The sequence below is a fragment of the Lithobates pipiens genome, unplaced genomic scaffold, assembly GCF_037356315.1.
Source record: "Lithobates pipiens isolate NorthernLeopardFrog02 unplaced genomic scaffold, aLitPip1_a1.2 Scaffold_18, whole genome shotgun sequence".
In the NCBI taxonomy this organism is placed as follows: domain Eukaryota; kingdom Metazoa; phylum Chordata; class Amphibia; order Anura; family Ranidae; genus Lithobates; species Lithobates pipiens.
In genome coordinates, this window is record NW_027507758.1 from 297,092,719 (window position 1) to 297,117,417 (window position 24,699).

Consider the following 24,699-nt stretch of genomic DNA (forward strand, 5'->3'; position numbering starts at 1 on the left):
GTATGACCGCGCAATTTTCATTCAAATTGTGACAGCACTGAAAGATGAAAATTGGCTTGGGCAGGCAGGTGTCTTAACTGCCTGGTATTGAAGTGGTTAAACATTACCAAGCACATTATTTTTGACAAGTTTACTCTCTTCCTATCTCTTTTCTCTCCTTATTTATTCTTATATTCTTTTGTCTTAAACGACTTTGTTTCAGCTCTTTGCCATTTTATTGCTGTCATTCCCTTGTCGCAATTCCTACAGAACACTCTCTCTCCTGCGTTCGCTCTGACCAGAACCACATGACGCATGCGCCTTGTGCTACACGGAAGTGCGGCAAGATCCCGAGTGTGTCGGCAGAAGATCTTCATCTCGCGTCACTTCGTGTGACGGGGGGCGCATGCGCGGTGAGCACGGTGAGTTGTAGAGTGATGCTAGTATTTAGTGTAGTTGGTGGTCGTTCTCAATGTGTGTGTCCTCTCCTCTATATGGTTGGCTGTCAGAGGTGAAGTGAAAGTGAATGAAGTCCGCGCTTTCCCTAAGTGTGTGCACCAGGGAGCAATGAGAGGTCATTGTGTCACGTGTGTACAACCAATCATGTGTTTGCAGTACTACTGATGTCCTTGTATATAGTGATCTGTGACATCACAATACATCCCCATTGCTGTGTATGTCAGTGTTACACAGCTTGTGTCCTGGGTGTTACCAGTGTACAGAAAGCCTAAGGAACCATTAACACCAGAAACTGAATTTTTGCATGCACTGTAACATGCATTTGACACACGTTTGCATTCATTTGCGATGCATTGAACCGATGGTGCATCTGTCCCCTGGCACCTCTGCACTGATTGCCGAGCGATCGAACATCGTAGATGGATTGCTTCTCTCACCTCCCAGAGCAGAGAGCTGCTGCCTGCCAATCAACAGCTCTCTGCGCCCCCCCGCTTACTTACTGGAGCGCTGAGCTGTGGAGGGGCGGGGAGAGTCCCTTTCTCAGCGGCTCGCTGACAGGCTGAGACAGGCATCAGTCCAGATAGCTGGTGGATCCAGACTTTATTGTCAGAATAACATCCCTGGACTGATTCCAGTGACAGCAGAGAGCATATGTCAGCCCACTCTGCTGAAAATGGGTCACAAGTGCACAACTAATTGCACTCCTGTGAAACAGGAGTAGCCCAGCTAAATGAGCCCAGGCTGGACTTCTCCTTTAGATCACTTCCGTCTTCTTCAGGCTTTTGTGTGCAGAAAAATGCAGCTTGCTGTACTTTTCTTGCACTGCAATAGTGCGAACTATGCCCATAGGATATCCTGGATTTTGGACTGTCTATGCAATTGGGGTGTAGTCAAAAATGCATCCCGCTGCATCTGGTATGAATGGGCCCTAAGGACCCTTTCACACTGGCGCATTAAAAAAATGCAGTTTATGCTTATATCACATTTTTTATGTGTTTTTGGTGCATCTCTGGATTCCTGATTCCCAGGATGCACCTGTGAAACTAGGACACGTGACTCCAAAAACGCACCACAGATGTGTTTTTGATACATTTTTTTTTCTTCTAAATGTGTTTTTTGATGTATTCCCATTGAGTTACAGTGGAAGGTGTGCTTTTCAAAAGCACACCAATGATGCTGCTGGCAGGACTTTTCAAAACATGGAAAAACATTTGAAGCGGAATAATGTTCAAGCACTTTCATCACACTGGAAAGGTGTGTTTCAGTAAGGCAAAGGAGCTCCAGTGTGAAAAGACCCTCGGGAATGTGCAGGTAACTTTGTGGTTAGTCTCTGCAAGGCCCCATTCACACCATTTTGTCGCTTGAAGCACCAAAACACTGAAGGAGGAAAAAAAAGCAATTATTCTCTATGAAGATGGTTCACATCTGCACTACAAATCGCGTGAAGCCAAACACTTAAAGCTTAAAAAAAGTTCTGTAGCTTGAATTCGGCAGATTGGTGCATTTTTTAAGCATTTTTTTTGTTCCATAGAAATGCATGAAAGCACTTGATTCAAGCGTTCCCACTGAGCAGGTGGATGACAGGCCTGTCTCCGCTCACTGTACTGAGATGGACCTGTCAGAGTCCTGCTCTCCTCTATGGGGAGATAGGTGGTCCGTTTTCATCCAATCTGTTTTCTTCCGATCCGCCAGACAGATGGAAAATCGGGTCACTGTCCGTCTGGATTTCACGGACAGGATCGGATAGCAACGGGTGTCAGTGGACATGTCACCACTGACATCCGTCAGCTCCATAGGAGTGAATGGAGGCGCCTATCAGGTCCGCCTGAAAAACTGACAGGCAGACCTGAAAGGGCCTTAAAAACGCAGTACACAAATGCTCAAAATGCACATAGAAACACTCAAAAATGTGACACTTGTGTGAGTGCATGCAGAAAAACTTGGCTCTTCACAAGCATGAACCAGCCCTTACACTATCTGAAACAGTGGCGTAACTAGAACCTTCAGGGCCCCGATGCAAGAAACCATGAAGGGCCCCCCTGAACCCCAGCCAGGGCCCTTCCCTTCGAGTCTGGCGGTGGAACTCCAGGGCGTGGTCACAGGTATGACCTTTGTGAGCCCTGTAGTTCCACCACTGGCATCATTAGTTTTTTTTTTTTATAATTTTTTTTTAATTTTTAGGTGCCCCATTGGGGGACTGTCCCTAGGCAGGATGGGGTCCCTGTCCCCAGAAGAGATGAGGTCCTTTTCTCCAGGGCAGATGAAGTTACTGCCCCCAGGTGAGAAGGGGTCCCGGTCCCCAGGGGAGGTGGGGGTCCCTGTCCCCACGTAAGAAGGGGTCCCTGTCCCCAGGGGGAGAGGGAGGGGGTATGTAATGGTGTGTGGGGGATGGGGTCCTCTCACTCACCATGACCAAGCTGTAGGCTGTGCACTCATCCATGTTGGCCTGGGCTCCATCCAGTGTGCTGGATGGGCGATCAGCATATCTCCCAGAAAGACCTTTCATCATCTGTGTATGACGGGGGAGGAGGGGGCCTGGCAGACAGTCCTGCAGTGTCCTCCGGGGAGCCGGCTCTCATAGGGCTGCACTGCATCTGTGTGCTTAAAGTTTGTTTACCCGGGAGAAGTATGCAGTGCAGTGTGGGCCGGACCTGGGGGGGGGGGACTCTGGCTGGGGAGAACAGACATCGGACTGAGCGGCAATGCATGGAACAGGATAGGGGTACTCTGAGGAGCCGGCTGAGGACACAGGTCATGCGGGGAATGCACAACTAAAGAGCGGCCAGTGCGATAGTCGAGCATGGAGCTCTGCTAGTCACTCTCCACCTCCAGCCACCCGTGTGCATGGTGCACTGGTACCCCTAGCTGCCTATGCTGCTGCTGGCCATATGTAGAGGGGGCTGCATGGGCCCCCTGCATCACAGGGCCCGGTTGCGGTCGCGACTGCTGCACCCCCTATAGTTACGCCCCTGATCTGAAATGGGAAAGAAAAATGTTTTTCCTTTAGTTCCACTTTAAGGGCTTGTTTAAACCAGCAGCTGCGTTAGAACACAACCACTAGTGTGCAGCATGAAGGCAGTGGTGATGATGTGCATAACACTAATATATATATATATATATATATATATATATATATATATATAATTATTATTATACACGATGTATATAGCGCCAACAGTTTACGCAGCGATTTACAATGTATAGGGCAGACAACACAGTTACAGTACAGTTCAATACAAAAGGTACAGTAGGGGCCCTGCTCGTAGAGCTTACATACTAAAAGGGAGGGGGTGGTACAAAAGGTAATAGCTGCAGATATCTTTTTTTTTTTTGTGCGTACTTTATTAAAATGTCAAAAGTTGGTATTTTCTAATGTTCTATTTCCTTTATACATCTTCATGTGTTGGTGTAAATGGGACTAAACTAAATGCAGGTAATGGCATAGTGTGAATTCTACCAATTAAAACCATTCCATGCATTTATAGGTGTTTAGAAATGTACTATAAGCACATGTATGTCACTGCCAGTGTGAATGAAGCTTTAGGGCTTGTCCAGTATACTGAGATGCATGTAGTCCATTCACACAGGGGCAACACGACTTCCAGCGAGACTTTGGGAGGTAACTTGGACACGACTTGAGTATGAATCACAGCACGACTTGAGGCAACTTACAAGGTAACTTGAAGTTGCCTCCAGGACAGGGGACTTTGCCAGTGGCCATAATAATCAGCTCTGTGGGAGGGAGGGGTTTGCCTAGAAAACAAATTTTACTTCCTGGAAAGTTGCTTCAGTTAAGACAGGGGATCCGACTTGGAGGCAACTTCCATTGAAATCAATGGGTTGCCTAGAAGTCGGATTGAAGTAGTACAGGAACCTTTTCTGAAGTCGGAGCGACTTATTGTAGTGTACATTAAGACGGCTCTCATTCACTTACATTGATTTTATCATGTTGCCGACTTGAGGCAACTTTGGAGGACTTCAAGTTGGATCCAAAGTTGCCCCTGTGTGAATGGACTCTTAAGGGAATGGTGCCAATACATCATAAGACACGTTGCACTGTTTAACTGTTTCTTTTTCAACTTTATTAAAATGTCACAAAGTGACATTTCATTAATCTTTATTCACTGCTGCGGGTTGCGTTGCTGTGTATGTCACAAAATAAAAATAAAATAGCAGCATGTCCTCCTTTTTTGCCCAGACCAAACCACTACAGTACAGTGGTGTGAATTGGAATTCAAGGCAGATTGATTTATCTATGCATTGGGACTGTGTTTGGCAAGCCTGTGCAGTGCGCTCAATGCTTACGGTGTGAATGAGCCCTTATCATTGTAAACACTAGACATTCGGTAACGCAAGAGGTTTTGGGACTTGAGCTCTACTTGGCATATTTGTATTTTGTATAATTCCTTATCGTTGTTTTTCGCTTGTTGATAATATGAATAGCTTCCAGGGTGATGATTGGAACCATCTAATGTCCAGCTATGAGACTGAATTTGAAAACGGTGATCGAGTGGAAACTGAGATCTCCACTCTTTTTGTTAAATTCACCTAAGTGCTAGAGAAGAAGTCGGCATTGTTTTGGCATATAAAATCCTTCGAGAGATACATTGATAATAATATTAACCCCTTAGGACTTCGGGTCCAAATCTTTCCAAATATGGAACATATCGGTAATGAATGTAGGATTGAATGGGAAGAGAATCTAAAAACATGCTCCCAACAAATGATGACCATCTTAATAAGGGAATATAATAGACAAATGGTAACCCTTGATGGGGAGATCAATAATTTGGAAATTGCTCTAAAACCCTTTTCGCATAGTGCACGGTTCTTGGATCTGCGCACCAAATTGAATGAAGGCCTACAGACCTTCAATCGTGATATTTTACGTAAAAAGGAAACCAAATTCTGGAGGGATAAGTCGATCTTCTCTGAAGGTCGGGCCTATAAATGGAATATGAACTTATCCACCCCAAGAGGGAGTTCAATTAAACATACCCACAATAAGGCAATGGGTGCATCACAATCTAACAATGCACCCAGTGGCCATCTGAAATCCACTGCACCAAATAAGGGACGAAGGAAAGCCAAAAGAAACTATAATAAGGATTCACCTGACAAAGAGAAAAAGAAACGTAACACCGGGGGGGAGACCCAGTTAGAATCTAACACCAAACAGGTCCCGATACCGATTTCCACTGGAACCAGACTTGCCAATGAATCCCCTGTTGGGCACGATAATAGACCAGTCACCTGTGATGTGACTAACATATTATGCCCGAAGGGAGATTTGAATGCTATTGAACCTACATCTGAGACAAAATCTAATACTTTAAATGCCATACGGGGGTCTCCCCTTCCCCCGAACAACAGGGGACTGGGCAATCTGGACATGTTTGTCACCAGAATCCCACAAAATTTATGAGTGTAATTAATTTGTCCTCGTATAGCATGACCCCAATAGAGACAAGTGTACTGTCGCGAGGACTTACTTTCTGTCCAGAGGAGGAATATGACATTTTTGAAGTGACAACTGATATCCAACTCTTCGCACGCAGGCTCCTTCTTCAGAGCTTGCATGCGAAGGTGGATGTAGATGTTGAGGACCATGAGATGCCTAAATTAGGCATGAGAGAACTTAGAGCTCTACGAGATCTGACATTGCTCTATGAGGAAAATAACACTCTGGATCTAATTGATCGAGTTGACTTGGAGTCTCTCCTAGGGAGTAATACTGATCAGGTGAAATGTCATTCATCCCTGAAAAAACCATCAGGCTCCTTTCCCCCGTTAAACCTAAATCCATGCATTGAAATCTTTGTCAAACAGGTGCTAAATGATATTTCTAAACTTCGTCGTAAGCACACCTATCCCGCCAATTTAAGCAGTGATGAATACAGAGCTATTCAATCATTGGGGAACAATGTAAATATCACCATCAAACCTTCGGATAAGGGGGGAAACGTGGTGTTGATGGATAACTCCGATTATCTCAACATGTGCCAGGCCATACTGGACAATACGGATTGGTATAAGGTGATCCCAACCAGGGCAATACTTACTTACCATCAACAATTTTATCAATTGATTGATGGTGCATTACAGACGGGTAGTATCACCAGAGACCAATACTCTTTCATCAACACCAAGTTTCCCATAGAAGCAACCTTTTACTGCCTTCCTAAAATCCACAAGAATCCATCTCGTCCACCCGGGAGACCCATAATTTCCGGTAGGGGGGGGTTAACCGAGAACCTTAGCAAGTTAATCGATTCTTTCCTGCAACCCCTTGTGATGGAGATGCCGTCATTCGTAAAGGATACCATACATCTTTTGCAGATCATTGAGAATATGATATTACCGACCAATGCTTGGTTAGTAGCAATTGATGTAGAAGCCCTCTATAGCTCAATACCCCACATCAAAGGGATTGAAGCTATCTACAACATCTTACAACATAGGGAATTATATGACCAGACCCTGAGTGATTTCATCATACAGGGTTTGGAGTATATCCTGCATCATAATTATTTTGTATTTAACAACTCCCACTACCTCCAGGTGCAGGGCGTGGCCATGGGCACTTGTTGTGCACCGGCCTACGCCAACCTGTACCTGGGGGAGTGGGAGAAATCCCTCCTGTCTGGCGAGAGGTTCGCCGATTTTACGCGCCATATTTGTCTATGGCGGCGATACATCGACGATATTCTCGTCATATGGAAGGGCACGGAGGATCAGCTACTCGAATTCATGACCCTAATCAACGAAAATGAATATAATTTAAAATTCACAATTTCTTATAGTCCTCATTCGATCACCTTTCTGGACATAAAAATTGGGCGTTCTCCTACTAATTCAATTTTCACTACCCTGTATCGTAAGGATACCGCCGGGAACACTATACTTCACGCAGACAGCTTCCATCCAATAAATCTTAAGAAGTCCATACCTTATGGCCAGTACCTGCGGTTGCGCAGGAACTGTTCGGATGATGCCCTTTTTAGGGCCGAAGCTGCCCAACTACAGACAAGACTTTTAGCCCGCGGCTATAGTCGGGTATGTCTGCGCAAAGCGTATAATCGAGCACTGGCCCAATCCCGTAACAATCTTTTACACCCTGGGGCAGCGAAGAACGACCCTGTTAGGCATTTTGCCAGGATCGTTCTTCGTTATTCCAAGCAACATGCCTTGATTCGTCATATTATCCAAAAACATTGGTCTATTCTGAAAGATGACCATAAAATTGGCAAACTAGTGTCGAAACAGCCTCTAATTACCCACAAACGCGCTACTTCGTTTCGCGACAAACTAGTGCAAAGTGAATATAGAGATGAAGCAAGACGAGCAGCGCATTGCTCAGTTTTGGGATCCTTTCCCTGTGGGCACTGCTCTACCTGCAAGTACATTAAACGGGATAAAATCTTCCAACTCCCAAATGGTCGAACATTTCGTCCATCCCACTTCGCCAATTGTCAAACACGTGGGGTTGTGTACCTCATGGAGTGCGAATGTGGGTCGTACTATGTAGGCAAAACCAAGTTGGAACTACATAAAAGGATGGCCAAGCACATTTACCACATGGAGATTGGTAACTTTTATGTACCCCTTGGACGACATGTAGTAACTACACATGACTATAAGATGCCCGCTATTTCCTTTGTAGCTTTAGATCGTATACACATCCCTGTTCGAGGGGGAGATTGGAATAAGACCCTTCTCCAACTCGAACAGGGATGGATCTTTAAGCTCAATGCTACCGTTTCCCCAGGCCTGAATGAAGCCATATCGTTTGCTCCATTTCTAAAGGGTTTCACCTCTGGCAAAACACAATGACACACTGCGGATTAGCCATGTGTTTTCCATGTCGTCCCTGCAATATACTGTTGTGTCTTTGGTTTTGACTTCCTTGCAGACCTATTCACCTCTTGTTTTTCGTATGTGGGTCCTGTGGGGCACATATGTTTGGCCGGTTGCACTGCATGTATGCATGGCATGCTATACATGCCGCATGCTCATGCACCCCATCTCTCTTTGGAATGGGTGCATTCCACCTGCTCCCGCTCACCTTTTTGGTGTTGATGGGCTGTATGTGCATGTGTATGATGCATTGGTGCAGTATACAACTCCGTGCCCCATGATCACTAGTCTGTCATATTTTTATACACTAACCAGTAGATCTCTCCTTCTGTGTGCCCAGTTTACCTGTAGATTACATGCTTATTATGAAATGTTTTTCATTTATGTTTATTTATTGTTATTCTTTACTTGTGACATGTTGCTATCAAAAAATATACTGTTTTTGGATTTACTATCCCTTATGCTGTACTACGGAGGGTCCGGTTATGTTTTCCCATTTTTCTCCACTAGATGGTGCCATGTGAGGTCATCTCCCATCCTTATCTATGTCGATTGGATGGACCAATGGGGTAGGGCTTCACGACCAGAAGAGGGGAGTGGCAGTGGCGCGCGCTTGCCTCTCCCCATTAAGTCCCGGGGTACGAACGGGTGAGCGCTGCCCGTCCACCCGGGACAATAATTTCTGGTCGGCGGCATTCCGAACGGTATCGGACTGGTGGCCTCACTGCGCACGCGCGTTCCGCGCGTACGACGCGACGCACCCACGTCACGCCGGTGCGACGCTACCGTGTACTCTCCCGCCTTATCAGGAGAGTCATTTCCGGAACGCCGAGGGGACCACATCCGGTCGTTTTCTAGGCGACCAAAAGTGGTTATGGGTTAACAGGTGGAGACTTCTGATTGATCCATCAACCCAACCTGGGCTACTTATATTCCACCCCCTCACACTGCACATCACTTCCTCATCCACAGGAGCACACGCACACTGCTTTCACGCAACTGGGTAAGTCCTTGGGTTCTTTTATTCTATGCTGTTCCACTCATTTTATTGCACTATATATAGTTCTGTCGGCAGGAGTATAAGACTATCTCTTGTCTATTTGCAGACTTAAGACCACTCTGGCCCTATGGAAACATATTAATGTGAAGGGCTGTACTATAAAGGTCACCACTTCCAAGTCACTTTACCACTCATTATTTGAGTGTTTTCTTTTTGGCTCTATTGTCCAATGTGGACCCATTGGAAATTGGCTATAGGTATATATACATTATTTTACTTTTTGCACTACTGTGGTCACGTTGTGATATTCTGAAGCTGCTACACCACTTCACTTTCTTTCCCCATTCACTTTTTTCTTCAGTTACGTTCACTGTTGGTTCATTCTTGTAGTTTTGTTTGGCACGTGTTCGCAGCCACTTCACCTCCCTTTCCGTCTCTGCTTCTTTTCCCTTTTCAATTTTCCACTCTTCCCCCCCTTTCCCACTTTCGCTGTACATGGTGTCTTGGTTTGGCGTTGGTCTTCTCTTTGGGGTTTTCCTTGGGCATTTGCTTACACCCTAACCGAGTGAAATATTCCACTCTGAAATGGCAGGATTCACTTGACATATGCGTATCCTAGACATGTGTATACTATTGACACTGCATGCGGGCATGTCCTATCTCTCTATACAGAGGTGATAGCTTTCTAAATAGGGCCCCTCTTCATATATACATGTGTATATATATATATATATATATATATACCCATGTCTTATATTCTTTCTTTTCCTGTAGGTTGCCCTCTCTCCTAATCCCGCTTACCCATACCCATACCTTCCTCCATTATTATGTTTTGGAGGTGGTAACAGTGATGTGATCCCTTGTAAGCTTTTTTACCCCTTTGGATCCATTTTCCTTGCTCTTTCCCCCTTTGTCCGGGCAGAGCCAGCCACTTTTTCCATCTGCATAAGGTCGGCACATCTATGAAGACCATGGGAGAATGTACGGAACCCTGTCCGGTCCTTTGAAAGAGGATTTCTTTTGTGATCAATATAGGTATTTATTGTTACAATATGTATCGCTTGATTGTTAACTGTGTAATCTTACAATGTTTTGATATATACTCTGTCTACAACAGATTATTTTTAGTACAACACAGTGCATCATGTATTGTGATATATATTTATGCTTGTCTTTTCTCTATTCTTTCATAAATAGATAGTAACCTTCTGAAGAAGACCCCTGGGAGGGTTGAAACGCGTAAAGGGTTTTTACTATCTACACGCATATATCTCTTACTGTACTGATACTATGTTTCAAGCATCACAATTCTATGTATATGTGTATTTCTGTTCATACATGTAATACTATACATTTTTACCTAATTTGTGGAGCTCAGTCCTTGACTACTGCGTGACCCATTTTATCCTCTTTTTATTATTAATAAATATTTACAATATTAGTTTACTTTTCTACATGTCAATGTTATTTATATTACACAGGTTAAACTTTGCTGGCAAAAAGCCCCGTTCCGGGGACACCATTTTCTTTTCTTTTTTTGTTTATATCATTGTAAACACATCTCCAATGTTCATGTACACTTTCAGTTATACATGTTTTACAGCAGTTTGTAGAACAAGCTTCCTTCTGTTTTGCAAATTATGCTCCAATTCACATGTACCATGTAATGTCCTGCCAGGAAGGAGCCAGTACACAATTTGCAGTCCACTGACTTTTTTTTTTTTGCAGGAAAGTGTATATACGCTTTTTCCTGGAGTGGTGGCAACTATGCAAAAGTAATGTAAGCATAGTGAGCTTTCCGCTTGCCACAACAGCTCATTAAATATTGTGCTTATATTTTTGGAATAGACACCCACTGTATTTGCTATATTGTTTGTTTGAAATGCAAAAAGGATTAAGCTGGCATTATGGAAGTTGTATGCGCCATAGAAGTTGCAGTAGCTGTGACCATAAAAAATGGGTCTGTGACAGTTCATTGGTGTTGTGGGAGGCAGGGCGTTGCTAAGACAGGAATTGTGTCTCCTGCAATGCCCTTCAATAAAAATTCAGAGGCACACATTGGGGAGGGAAAAAATGAAAGTCTTCCACCAAAAACCGAAGGAGGGCCAGATGGGACCAAAAAAGGTGAGGCCTGAGTTTTTCTTTAAAGCCAAGTGGAGCTAAAAGAAAAATCAGCTCAAGGGACATAAGTCAGTAGGATCTATTCCTTGTGCTGATTCCTCTTCTGCTAGTAGAAATCCTCCCCTGTCAATGTCGTCCCCCCCCCCAAGCTTGCTCTTGAAGGAATTTCTCTCTGCTCCAGTGTGACAGCGCTTGGTGCATGAAAGACCAGGCTCCATCGCTGTCGTACCTGGAAGTTCTGAGAGCTTTTCTTTGCTCCTGTCATCTAAATGCAGCTATGGGGAAGGGAAGGTGGATATGTGGTTGTGTGAAAAAGGAAAGTAAAACAAGTGCATGTAATGTGTCCTTAGGTGTAGAAATCTGAGATAATCAAACCTGCACATAACCACCAACTTTTACACCCATCAATGTCTTAGGATTTATATTTGTGATGAACAGATTCTTGACAAAAGTGGTCCATACATTGTAAATTCAAATTGCCGCGCTTATAGTGACAACCAAAAATTGATATAGGTGAGCCTATATCCAAATGTACCAGAAATTTAAAAAAAGTGAAAAATCTTGTGTAATCCAATTCTTGCAACACCCAAGTGCACTGTCACCTCCAATTAAGGGGGGCTTTTAAATTTAAACATAACAGAAATCATGCTGGCAGATCCAGTGATAGCAGCTGGCAAAAAACAACTAGATTAATTGTATACCGGTATAAATTTATATTGCTGCGCTTATGACAACCAAAATTAATATAAGTCAGCCATTATATCCAAATAAACAAGAAATAAAGTGTAAATGACAGTCCCAATTAAATTCAAGTCTGAATCCACCGCTGTGGTAATAATAGTGAAAATATCTTGCCATCACCTCCAATTAAGGGGACTCTTAATGGAATCTTTGGACCCTTTGTATATAAAGAGTCAAATACACATGTAAATTAAATCTCTTTGGCAGGGGATCCAATTCGAGCACAGTCTCCAGAGGGGTGGGGGTCTAATATCACCTCCAAGTCTCCAGACAAGATCTGCTTATTATCCCATCCAGTGGCCCGGAGTAGGTCACCATGCCTCAGTCTTCCCTCCTCCGTCTATGAGCACACCTTGTGTACGGTGACGTCCCACCCCTCTGATCACAGGACCCTCTGATAGGTGCACAAAATGGCAGCTGTGGTCACCACACTGTATGGTGAACTAGTCCGTGGCACTGAAAGGGATAAGCAGCGGATCCGGTCTAAAAAATTAAAGGTAATATTAGAACCTTGGAGACGGTGTTCAAATTGAATCCCTTGCCAATGAGATTTAACCACTTACCCACCAGCCTTTTTCTGGCACATTTTGTTTACGAGTTTAAATCAGTATTTTTTGCTCAAATCATGACATCGCTCTGGTCCTCCAAAGCTATATAGAGGCGCTCAAGCTCTATCTATCTACTGTTTGATCGCTTATGGGAGCAGCCGGCCACACCATCGGGCGGTTTTTGGGCGAACCGGCGGAAACAATAAGCCCAAGAAACACCGGCGAGCAGAAGGAGGGTGGGACGTACCCTCCCGCTGTTTCGGGAAACCATTCTTGTGGCTTTTAAGCCGATTGAAATGGTTTCATGAGAAAGCCGGCCGCCAACTGCAAAATAGTGATACCGGGGTTATGTCTGATCTCTTTAGCCATAATCCTGGTAAACCACTTGCAAATATGCGTGTATATATACATATAGCGGTCAACAAGTGGTTCATTTACATGCATATTTGACTCTATATACAAAGGGTCCAAAGATTCCGTTAAAGAGTCCCCTTAATTGGAGGTGATGATAACTTGGGTGTTGCAAGCATTGGATTACACAAGATATTTTCACTATTATTATCACAGCGGTGGATTCAGACTTGGATTTATTTGGGACTGTCATTTACACTTTATTTCTTGCCTATTTGGATATAATGGCTCACTTATATAAATATTGGTTGTCATTATAAGCGCGGCAATGTAAATTTATACCGGTATACAATTCATCTAGTTGTTTTTTACAAGATGCTATCACTGGATCTGCCAGCGCAATTTGTTATGTTTAAATTTAAAAGGTCCATACATTGACAAACCATAATTGCATACAACAGAACTTTCAGCCAAGAAGAAGGGAAAACCCTAGGAGGGTTGGTTTTAAAAATCCATAAATAATCTGCTACAGCTGATAGGATACTGCACTGTTACACACTCAGTGTTCTTGTACTGATGCATTCCTTTCAGTATATCTGTTTTTGGAGTCAAATAGGCCAAAGTAAGTCATAGTAAGCCTATTTCCAGTATCATCCACACTAGGATGGATTTGAATGAAATCAAGTCAATTTAACCACTTGCCGACCAGCCGCCGTCAATTTACTGCGTCAGGTTGGCTCTATTCAGCGAATTGCTGTAGCTCAGTTTGTGCAATAGATAGAGTGGGCGTAGCACCGGAGCCGATGCGTGTGACTAGTGGCCACATTATCTGCCGGCCACCCGTGATCGCTCCACAGAGAGCCAGAATGGAGATTTGTCGATGTAAACAAACAGATCCCTATTCTGACAGGGGAGGGGAGAGTCATCATCTGTTCCTTGTGATCAGGAACAGCGATCTCTCTTTCTCCAGGCAGTACATTCCCCCACAGTTAAAAACACCCCCCAGGGAACACATTTAACCCCTTGATCACCACTAGTGTTAACCCCTTCCCTGCCAGTGTAATTTATACAGTAATCAGTGCATTTTTATAGCACTAATTGCTGTATAAATGTCACTGGTCCCAAGAAAGTGTGAGGCCGCGTACACACGGGCGGACTGTTCGCCCAACCTTGTCCGCTGAACAGTGTTTGGGCGGACAGTCCGCTCGTGTGTGGGCTTTCAGCGGACAGTTTCAGCGGACAGTTGGACGGACAAAGTCTTTCGGAAATTCCGAAAAACTGTCCGCTGAAACTGTGTTTGAGCGAACAGTCCGCCCGTGTGTGGGCCTGTCCGCTGTACTTTCGAAATGAGCGGACTGTTCCCGCTCGGAAAGTCCGCCCATTTCGAGCGCGTGTACAGGTAGGCGGGGCCCGCGAAGGAGACGTCGCGGGCTCCGCCGCCTGGAATGGGCTTAAAGGGGAACCCCAACGCCGAAAAAAATCGGCGTGGGGGTTCCCCCCAAGTCCACACCAGACCCTTGTCCGAGCACGCTACCCGGCCGGCCAGGAAAGGGGGGCGAGCGAGCGCGCCCCCCCTCCTGAGCCGTACCAGGCCGCGTGCCCTCAACATGGGGGGTGCCTTGGGGAAGGGGGGGGCCGCGCGGCCCCCCCACCCCAAAGCACCTTGTCCCCATGTTGATGAGGACAAGGGCCTCTTCCCGACAACCCTGGCCGTTGGTTGTCGGGGTCTGCGGGCGGGGGGCTTATCGGAATCCGGGAGCCCCCTTTAAGAAGGGGGCCCCCGGATACCGGCCCCCCACCCTATGTGAATGAGTATGGGGTACAATGTACCCCTACCCATTCACCTGTGAAATAAAGTACAAAAAAAAACACAACACATGGAAAAAGTATTTTATTGCACAGCTCCGGGGGTCTTCCGTCTTCGGGGGTCTTCTCGCCGGACTCCTCCGCTATGTGTGTGTAGCTCTTTTACTAGCGGAGGAGTCCGACTTTCTTCCTCCCCGCCGCCGGCCTCTTCTCCCGACTTCGGGGGTCTTGTCCCCCTCTTCGGTTCTTCTGCCGGGCCACCGCGCCTGGTCCGGTGGCCCGGTCTTCTGTCGCCGTCTTCCGTTCTTCTGTCGCCGCCTTCGGTTCTTCTGCCGGGCCACCGCGCCTTCTTGTAGCTCTTTTACAGGCGGTGGCCCGGTCTTCTGTCGCCGCTGTCGTCGTCACCGCCGCCGCCGCCGCCTTCCGTTCTTGTTCTTCTTCTTGTTCTTCTTCTTCTCCTGGAGATGTTGACTCGACGAGCTCTCCGGCCGGAATGCCAGAGCCGCGCTGTGCGGTCACTTATATAGTGACAATGGGGCGGTGTCACATGGTATATGTCACATGGGTTGGTCACATGGGTTGATGTCACATGGGGACTATGACATCGTAAGGGGGCGGGGTCACCATGTGACCAACCCATGTGACATATACCATGTGACACCGCCCCATTGTCACTATATAAGTGACCGCACAGCGCGGCTCTGGCATTCCGGCCGGAGAGCTCGTCGAGTCAACATCTCCAGGAGAAGAAGAAGAACAAGAAGAAGAACAAGAACGGAAGGCGGCGGCGGCGGCGGCGACGACGACAGCGGCGACAGAAGACCGGGCCACCGCCTGTAAAAGAGCTACAAGAAGGCGCGGTGGCCCGGCAGAAGAACCGAAGGCGGCGACAGAAGAACGGAAGACGGCGACAGAAGACCGGGCCACCGGACCAGGCGCGGTGGCCCGGCAGAAGAACCGAAGAGGGGGACAAGACCCCCGAAGTCGGGAGAAGAGGCCGGCGGCGGGGAGGAAGAAAGCCGGACTCCTCCGCTAGTAAAAGAGCTACACACACATAGCGGAGGAGTCCGGCGAGAAGACCCCCGAAGACGGAAGACCCCCGGAGCTGTGCAATAAAATACTTTTTCCATGTGTTGTGTTTTTTTTTGTACTTTATTTCACAGGTGAATGGGTAGGGGTACATTGTACCCCATACTCATTCACATAGGGTGGGGGGCCGGTATCCGGGGGCCCCCTTCTTAAAGGGGGCTCCCGGATTCCGATAAGCCCCCCGCCCGCAGACCCCGACAACCAACGGCCAGGGTTGTCGGGAAGAGGCCCTTGTCCTCATCAACATGGGGACAAGGTGCTTTGGGGTGGGGGGGCCGCGCGGCCCCCCCCTTCCCCAAGGCACCCCCCATGTTGAGGGCACGCGGCCTGGTACGGCTCAGGAGGGGGGGCGCGCTCGCTCGCCCCCCTTTCCTGGCCGGCCGGGTAGCGTGCTCGGACAAGGGTCTGGTGTGGACTTGGGGGGAACCCCCACGCCGATTTTTTTCGGCGTTGGGGTTCCCCTTTAAGCCCATTCCAGGCGGCGGAGCCCGCGACGTCTCCTTCGCAGGCCCCGCCTACCTGTACACGCGCTCGAAATGGGCGGATTTGCCTCCTCCTTACGTGGGCGAGTCCGTTCATTTCAAAAGTTGAGCGAACTGTTTGCCCAACCTTGTTCGTCAAACAGTCCGCTCGTGTGTGGGCAAGTCCGCTCATGCAAATTTTGAGCGGACTGTTTGCCGAAACTGTTTGACGAACAAGGTTGGGCAAACAGTCCGCGCGTGTGTACGCGGCCTAAGAAGTGTAAGAAGTGTCCGATCTGTCCACCGCAATGTTGCAGTCCCACAAAAAATGCTGATCCCCGCCATTACTTGTAAAAAAAAATAATAATAATGCCATAAATCTATTACCTATTTTATAGACGCTTATAGTGTTTTTTTCCCCCCCAAAAAATATGAGAATACATAATGGCCTAAACTGAGGAAGAAATTATTTTTTTAAATATTTTTGGGGGGATATTTATTATAGCAAAAATTAAAAAGTATTTATTTTTCAAAATTGTCGCTCTTCTTTTTTTTTTTTTTTTTTTTGTTTATAGCGCAAATACCACTAAAAGAAAGCTCTATTTGTGGAAAAAAAGAGGACATCAATTTTGTTTGGGTACAGCATCACACGACCTCGCAATTGCCAGTAGAGGGATTTAATCCTTCTGGTCCTTAAGTGGTTAAATCATGATTAAAATCGCTAGTAAAAAGGCTTGATTTAAATCATAATTTTTAAAGAGCAACTGTCATCTCTGACCCTCTGTTAACTCACTGACAGTCCCATTCACTTTAATGGAATGGCTGGTGATGCGGCAGTGATACAACAAAGGTGAGGGAGACGTGGCGGCAGCAGGTGAGTGGATGCCCGCTAACAGGTGCTGCCATGATGGGTCTGAAATGACATGTGCTCTTTAAGTGTAAGGACTTATTGTTGCTTGTAGTTAGAATCTTTAATATTTGCAAACAAAACTAAGGTTTCCTATTTAGAATAATAAGCTGCCAGGTTAGTAAAACAGCGATATCAGAACAGATTTTAGGTTAATAGGTTAATCACACATAGTTGGAGAACTAATCAAATTATTTTACTTAATTAAAACAACATTGCCTGTGCATGTTATCTCAGCTTACAGAGCTTGGATTCAGTGAACAAGTTTACCAAAAATTTTAATATTGCAGAATATACAGCCTCATGCTACATAACTAAGCTCCATTTCATGCTGAATAAATACAATTATTAATGTATCTTAAATAGAAAACTATCTCTAGATTTATTTTTTTAGATTTTTATTCCAAAATCATTTTATTAAAATAAGTGTGATAAAAATCTGATTTAAATATAAAAAAATTAGATTTAAATAAAAAAAAAATCGGATTTTTGTAAATTCTTTAACCACTTGCTTACTGGGCACTTAAACCCCCCTCAGTCCCAGACCAATTTTCAGCTTTCAGCGCTGATGCACTTTGAATGACAATTGCGCGGGCATACAACACTGTACCCAAATGAAATTTTTATCATTTTTTTCCCACAAATAGAGCTTTCTTTTGGTGGTATTTAGTTACAGCTCGGAGTTTTATTTTTTGCTAAACAAACAAAAAAAGATGCAAAAAAAAAAAAAAAAAAAATCATGTTTTAATAGTTTGTTATAAAATTTTGCAAACGGGTCATTTTTCTCCTTCATTGAAGTGCGCTGATTAGGCGGCACTGATAGGCTGCATTGGTGGGCACTGATGGGCTGCATTGGTGGGCACTGATGGGCTGCATTGGTGGGCACTGATGGGCTGCATTGGTGGGCACTGATGGGCTGCATTGGTGGGCACTGATAGGCTGCACTGGTGGGCACTGATAGGCATAGTTAAGGCGGCACTAATAGGCACAGATAAGGCGGCACCGATGGGCACAGATAAGGCGGCACTGATGGGCAAAGATGGGCACAGATAAGATGGCACGGATGGGTGGCACGGATAAGTGGCACGGATGGGTGGCACGGATGGGCACTGATAGGTACCACAGATAGATGGGACTGATGGGCACTGATAGGTGGCACTGATAGGTGGCTCTGATAGGTGGCACTGCTGGGCACTGATGGGCGGCACTGCTGGGCACTGATGGGCGGCACTGCTGGGCACTGATGGGCGGCACTGGGGTGCAGCACCTTTGAGGCAGATTTTGGGTGGCCCTGTGGGTGGCACTGCTGGGTGGCACTGTGGGTGGCACTGTGGGCACTGCTGGGTGGCACTGTGGGCACTGCTGGGTGGCACTGTGGGCACTATGGGCACTGCTGGGTGGCACTGACAGGGGGGCACTTACTTTATTTCAAGATGGCACTGCGGGTGGCAGGTGGGCACTGGCAGGGGGCAGGTGTCCGTTTAAATTGCTGGCCGTGATCGGGACTGATGTCCCGAACACGGCCGCCGGCGATCGGCTTTTTTTTTTCTCCTCGCGCTGACAGCGCGAGGAGGAATACTAGCCGATTACCGGCTCCGTTTTATCACATGATCAGCTGTCATTGGCTGACAGCTGATCACGTGATAAGGGGTCGGGATCGACCCCTTACACGGATCGGTGATCAGGCGAGTCTCACGGACTCGCCGATCACAGAGCGCGCCGCGCGCGCCCCTCAGGGGGCGCGCAGGCCGCTCGTAACCGGGACTACGTCAATAGACGTAGTCCCGGAAATGTGGGTCCGCGCTATTGCCGTCATTTTGCAATAGCGCGGTACCCAAGTGGTTAAAAACAAAATAATCATCAATTTTTATCCACCCTGATCCACACTCCTCCCAAATTTAGGTGATGATTCAACGCTTCGTTATACAATCTGGCAATCTAGGTCTGCTGTAAAATATGCAGACATATATCCAGTGCCTTGGCTTATTGGTTTTACGTAAGGCTAAAGGAGGAGCAACGGTGGTGCTCTAAAGAGGCATAGGATTTATATCTAACAGGTGAACTCCGGTGCTATAAAGAATGTAATTATAATTTTATTGATTTATATTTCTTATTTTTATTTCTGTTTCCTGATAGGATATTTATTTTTACCATGTCATCGATCAAGTGTGTAATGCAGTCTGCGGGGACTTTAAGACACTGTGCCTACAGCTTTTGCACCAGAAGGACAATCAGCCTGTTTTCTGGTTCACCTACTACTACTCATTGGAGCAAAGTCGTTTCAGATGCTGAGAAAATTGTGGGTTATCCAACTTCTTTCATGAGTCTCCGGTGTCTTTTGAGTGATGAATTGAGCAATATAGCCATGCAAGTCAGAAAGCTGGTTGGAACAAAACATCCTTTGCTGAATACCGCAAGGTACTGTATAGCATGTATAAATTCAGAGTATACATCATGCTTTATAGCACTCTAAAAAGTTGTATGGTAGCTGCATAAATATAATGCTTATTCATGGTCGCTTGTATTGTCAGTCTCAAATGTTAAGATATACTTTGTTTCTCCACAGCAGCATTTCTACCCAGTAGGTTAAAAAGTATTGACATAAATGTAGCATGTCATGTTGACTACTAAAGCAAAAGAAACTTATGGTAACACAGGTCATACAGCAGGGGTAGTGAATTAGAGTTACATTTTTTTTGTAGCCGAGGTCCGAATCACAAGTCTGTGCCATGAAAGATTGTACACGTCTTATTTTCTTGGCGCAAGCCACACTCTGTGGTGCTTTTCTTACTATTCCCACCACACACTCTGGTACTACTCTGTTAATGTCCCCATTAGCAGTAGTGTAACTAGAACCATCAGGGCCCGATGCAAGAAACCATGGAGGGCCCCCCGACCTCCGGACCAAAGCTCTTTTCTCCGAGCCAGATGGCGGAACACCATTACCCAGTCCCAAGTGGGTGGCTGCATATAAAGGAAGCAATTTCTCCATTCCCCCCCGCTTCTCTTCCTCTCCCACCCTCAGGCATTCAGCGGTTACATAAGGAAAATGGAGAGATGGGTTCCTCTATGTCGGTGTTTCACAATCTTTTTCCAGTCAGGGCACCCTTGAAGTATACGCCTAGGTGAATGGGGCTGCACTCCAACCCCCCTGCAACTGTGATATTCATTTAAGGGGTTAAAACAGGTAGTCAGTAGGTAACATTTTGCCTCTCTACCGGCTGTCAAATGCCTCTGAAAAGCGATCTGAGCATGGATCACTTTTTGAAGGAACAACATTTTACATAAAATGTGCATACATACATGTAAACACACATATATATATATATATATATATATATAACACATACACACACACACATATATATAAAACACACACATATAATATGTATGCACATATGCACGCACATATAAACCAGTGGCAGCTGGTGCTCAAAATTTTTAGGGGGGCGCAAGCAAACTGAAAAATTCAGAAAAAAAAACCTCAATTGCAACCAGTGTGCCCATCAAACGCTGCCAGTGTGCCCATCGAACGCTTCCACTGTGCCCATCAAATGCCGACACTGTGCACATCAAATGCTGCCGGTGTGCCCATTAAATGCTGGCACTGTGACTCCCCACCGCCCGCTCGCCATCTGCCCAGCACTTACCCTGTCTTGGTGGGGCAGCGGGTGACGGCCACGAACAGGGTCCTCCATCTCCTGCCATCCTCTTTTCCCGTCCTGTTGTCCTGATTGGCTGAAACGATAGGCGCAGCTATTGGAAGCCTATCAGGTGACGGGTAATAGACCCACACACCTGATTGGTGGAGAGGCGGTTCATTGTTAGGAAAGTGAATATTAATTCACTTTTCTAACACACCTGGGTGGACTGTGAGCGTCAAGCATGGCGCTCGCAGTTCACCTATTTTGAAGCCTATTAGAGCCTATGGCTCTGATCGGGTGCTTCAGAAACAACCCCCCGTCGCTGTAATTTAGGCGCCCCAAAAGGTACCGGATACCTAAATATGGAGGTGGCCATGGTTAGATTCATGCTATGCTATGGATGGATCTATGCATTGGTCATAGAGGGGGGTGGCTGGAGAGAGGGGGTTGCACCGCCACTGATAAACACATGCACATACATACATATGCATACATGCACACTCACATACATGCGCACACACACATGCATACATACACATACATATATGAACACACACACACGCACACATGCGTATATGAACACACACACATACATGCATGCTCACACACGCACACACATGCATGCACACACATACATACACGCATGCACACTCACACACACACATGCATGCACACCCACACACAAAAAGGGGTCATTTGGGAGGTATTTATACTTCCCTGGCTTGTTAGGGTCTCAAGAAATTAGACCGTCAGTACATCAGGTGTGATCAATTTTCAGAGATTGGCACCATAGTTTGTGGACATTGCAATGCCGTGTACACACGAGCGGAATTTCCGTAGAAAATTCTGACAGACCTAGAAAGAGAAAATGTTCTAAATTTTTCAGACGGAACCTATTCCTATTGGGAAAACCACTCGTCTGTATGCTGTTCCGACATACCCAAAACTACGCATGCTCTGAAGCAAGTACGAGACAGAAGCTATTGGCTACTGGCTATTGAACTTCCTTTTTCTAGTCCCGTCATACGTGTTGTACATCCCTGCGTTCTTGTCGGTCTGAATTTGGTGTATGCAAGACAGCTTGAGCGGAATTCCGTCAGAAAACCTTCAGTGTTTTATTCCGACGGAAAAAAAGCTTGCGTGTACATGGCATAACTTTCACAAAGACCAAATAATATACACAGATTTTTACCAAAGATATGTAACAGTATAAATTTTTGCCAAAATTTATGAAGAAAAATCACTAATTCATTTTTTTACTGAATTTTTGGTCTTTTTATATCGCAAAAAAATAAAAAAACGAAGCGGTGATTAACTACCACCAAAAGAAAGCTCTATTTGTGTGAAAAAAAGGACAAAAAAATTCATGTAGGTACAGTGTTGCATTACTAAGTAATTGTCATTCAAAATGTGAGAGCACCGAAAACTGAAAATTGGTCTGGTTAGGAAGGGGGTTTAAGTGCCCAGTGGGTAAATGGTTAAAGGTGGAAAAAGTTCTGAAATGATTTATCTTTGTCTCATTTTTTTTACTCCACAGAAACCTGACATTTTAACAGGGGTGTGTAGACTTTTTATATCCACTGTATATACATAAAGATTAATAGTATGCTATTAGTTTAAAAATGAGTGTGGGTTTACATTCACTTTAACTCTTACAATTTTGTCCACATAAATCTATTTTTCCCCTTACTTTGTTCATGCTTTCTTTTTTTGCCTTGTGCACATCCTGAAGACATTTTGAATACATTTTCTTTGGACATATGTGCTCCAGTAGTGGTTTTACATCACATTTTTACTATGGTAACTATAGTGGGATACACCATTGCTTTGTTCATTAGCATGGCTTGTACTGCAACCCATGAGCAGGCAGGAAAGGATCACAATGCTGCTACTGAATTAAGAAAGCATTTTCCCCCAAAGAATAGAAGTGCCAGTGGATACACCTTGATGATAAGATTACCAGGTGTGGATTAGCTGAAAGCAGGAATATTGAGAAAACAAAGTCATCAAGGAACACTGGGTTCACAGGGGAATGCTGCAGGAAACTGCGCCATGTCCTTATGTGACACTATTCTTTGCCGCATCCATGACTTGCCCTGCACCATGTGACCAGACGAAGAAGAAAGAAAATTAGGTACATGTATGCAAGATCATTCAAACTTGAGGTAGCAGGGGGTGCTTTAATGGTGGGAGGGACCTGGACTTTTTAAGTGTTTTGAATTTAAGTTAATTTTTAGACCAACCAGTATAATTAAACTATACAGAAGCTTGTGAGTAATCGCTATGACAATGTTGGTTGTATCTGGACTCTACAGCTGGCAGATCTATAGCAATAGGGTTATTAGTAAATTTGCATTTGTTTGTCTGAAACTTCCTTAAAACAAAAAAAAAAATTGAGCATAACAAAATTATAAGTTGCTTAAAACATGGTGGTGATCTGTTTGATTTGACCTATTATTTACATCCATTCCAACAATTGCGCTGTTTAACTATATTCACAAACTACAATAAATATAGCCCTGTGACCCATTGCTTTAGCCTTTTTGTTTGGTTAATGAATCAAATCGACATCAGATGACAGGTCCGTGTTGCCATGGTGATGGAAATGTAGAATGGATTTTCTTTTCCTTTAAATTACAATGAATTTGTATCCTTTGCTACTTACACAGTGTGCTTGTTCGTGGCTTTCCAGACAATTAATCCCTTCAGAGCTTATACATTCAACTATGCTGTTCACAGTTCTCAACACCAGGAGCTCTAAGATTATGTGCAAACACCATAGTCCAAGTGGATGAACGTGAATTCCTGATGAAGCTGAATATAGGTGAACTTGATTCACTGTACATTAGTAAAATGTAGTTTGTTTATACTCCTAATTGCTTATTATGGAGATGATGCAATGGTTTGTTTCTAGGACATAACTCATTTTTAGTAAATAAATACACCCAAGGCAAAGCTTAACAAGGATTGCCCACGTTTAATTTATAAGACAATCTGCATGTTGTGTCTTAAATGAAGCCTAATGTTGAACTCCAGGATACCTATAACAAAGCTCCTGATCCACTCTTTCCCCATGCTCAGTCCACATAATATAAATATTTTTTTTCTATGATAAATGGACTTGTATTAAAAAATCTATTCTAGAAGAACCTTTCACATAAGCAGCTCTTTTACTTTTTCCTATGTCCAGACGAAGTGGGAGGGCTATACAGTATTTTCCATCAATCTTTGGAATTCTATGTACATATTTGGGTGGTGCTTAGGGGGTAGGGGGTAGGGGGTAGGGGGAGCTGGCGAGTATCACAAAGAGAAGGGCGGTGCTGTTAAGTGGCACAAAGAGCAGGGAGGGGGCAGGTGGAGCTGTCAATCAGTACAAAAAGCTGTGTCCAGGTGCATTTTTGTTACAAGGAATGAAAGTAAAGAAAAGTGCACGTATTTAGTGCAACAAAAGGAAGTATTTAACCACTTGACCACTGGGCACTTAACCACTTTCAGACCGGACCAATTTGCTGGTCAAAGACCAGACCACTTTTTGCGATTCGGCACTGCGTCGCTTTAACTGACAATTGCGCGGTCGTGCGACGTGGCTCCCAAACAAAATTGACGTCCTTTTTCTCCCACAAATAGAGCTTTCTTTTGGTGGTATTTGATCACCTCTGCGGTTTTTATTTTTTGCGCTATAAACAAAAATAGAGCGACAATTTTGAAAAAAACGCATTATTTTTTACTTTTTGTT

The 24,699-nt window shown here is 45.0% G+C and overlaps 1 protein-coding gene across 1 annotated transcript in view; it reads left to right on the forward strand.

Annotated features, from left to right (window-relative positions):
• The first annotated feature begins 319 nt into the window (after positions 1 to 319).
• PDSS2 (decaprenyl diphosphate synthase subunit 2) overlaps positions 320 to 24,699 on the forward strand; it is a 358,375-nt gene continuing 333,995 nt past the window's right edge. The window contains exons 1-2 of the mRNA XM_077487165.1: positions 320 to 401; positions 19,456 to 19,737. Of these exons, the coding sequence (XP_077343291.1) occupies positions 19,472 to 19,737 (266 nt within the window). The 5' untranslated portion in view covers positions 320 to 401; positions 19,456 to 19,471. The remainder of the gene's footprint in view (positions 402 to 19,455; positions 19,738 to 24,699) is intronic.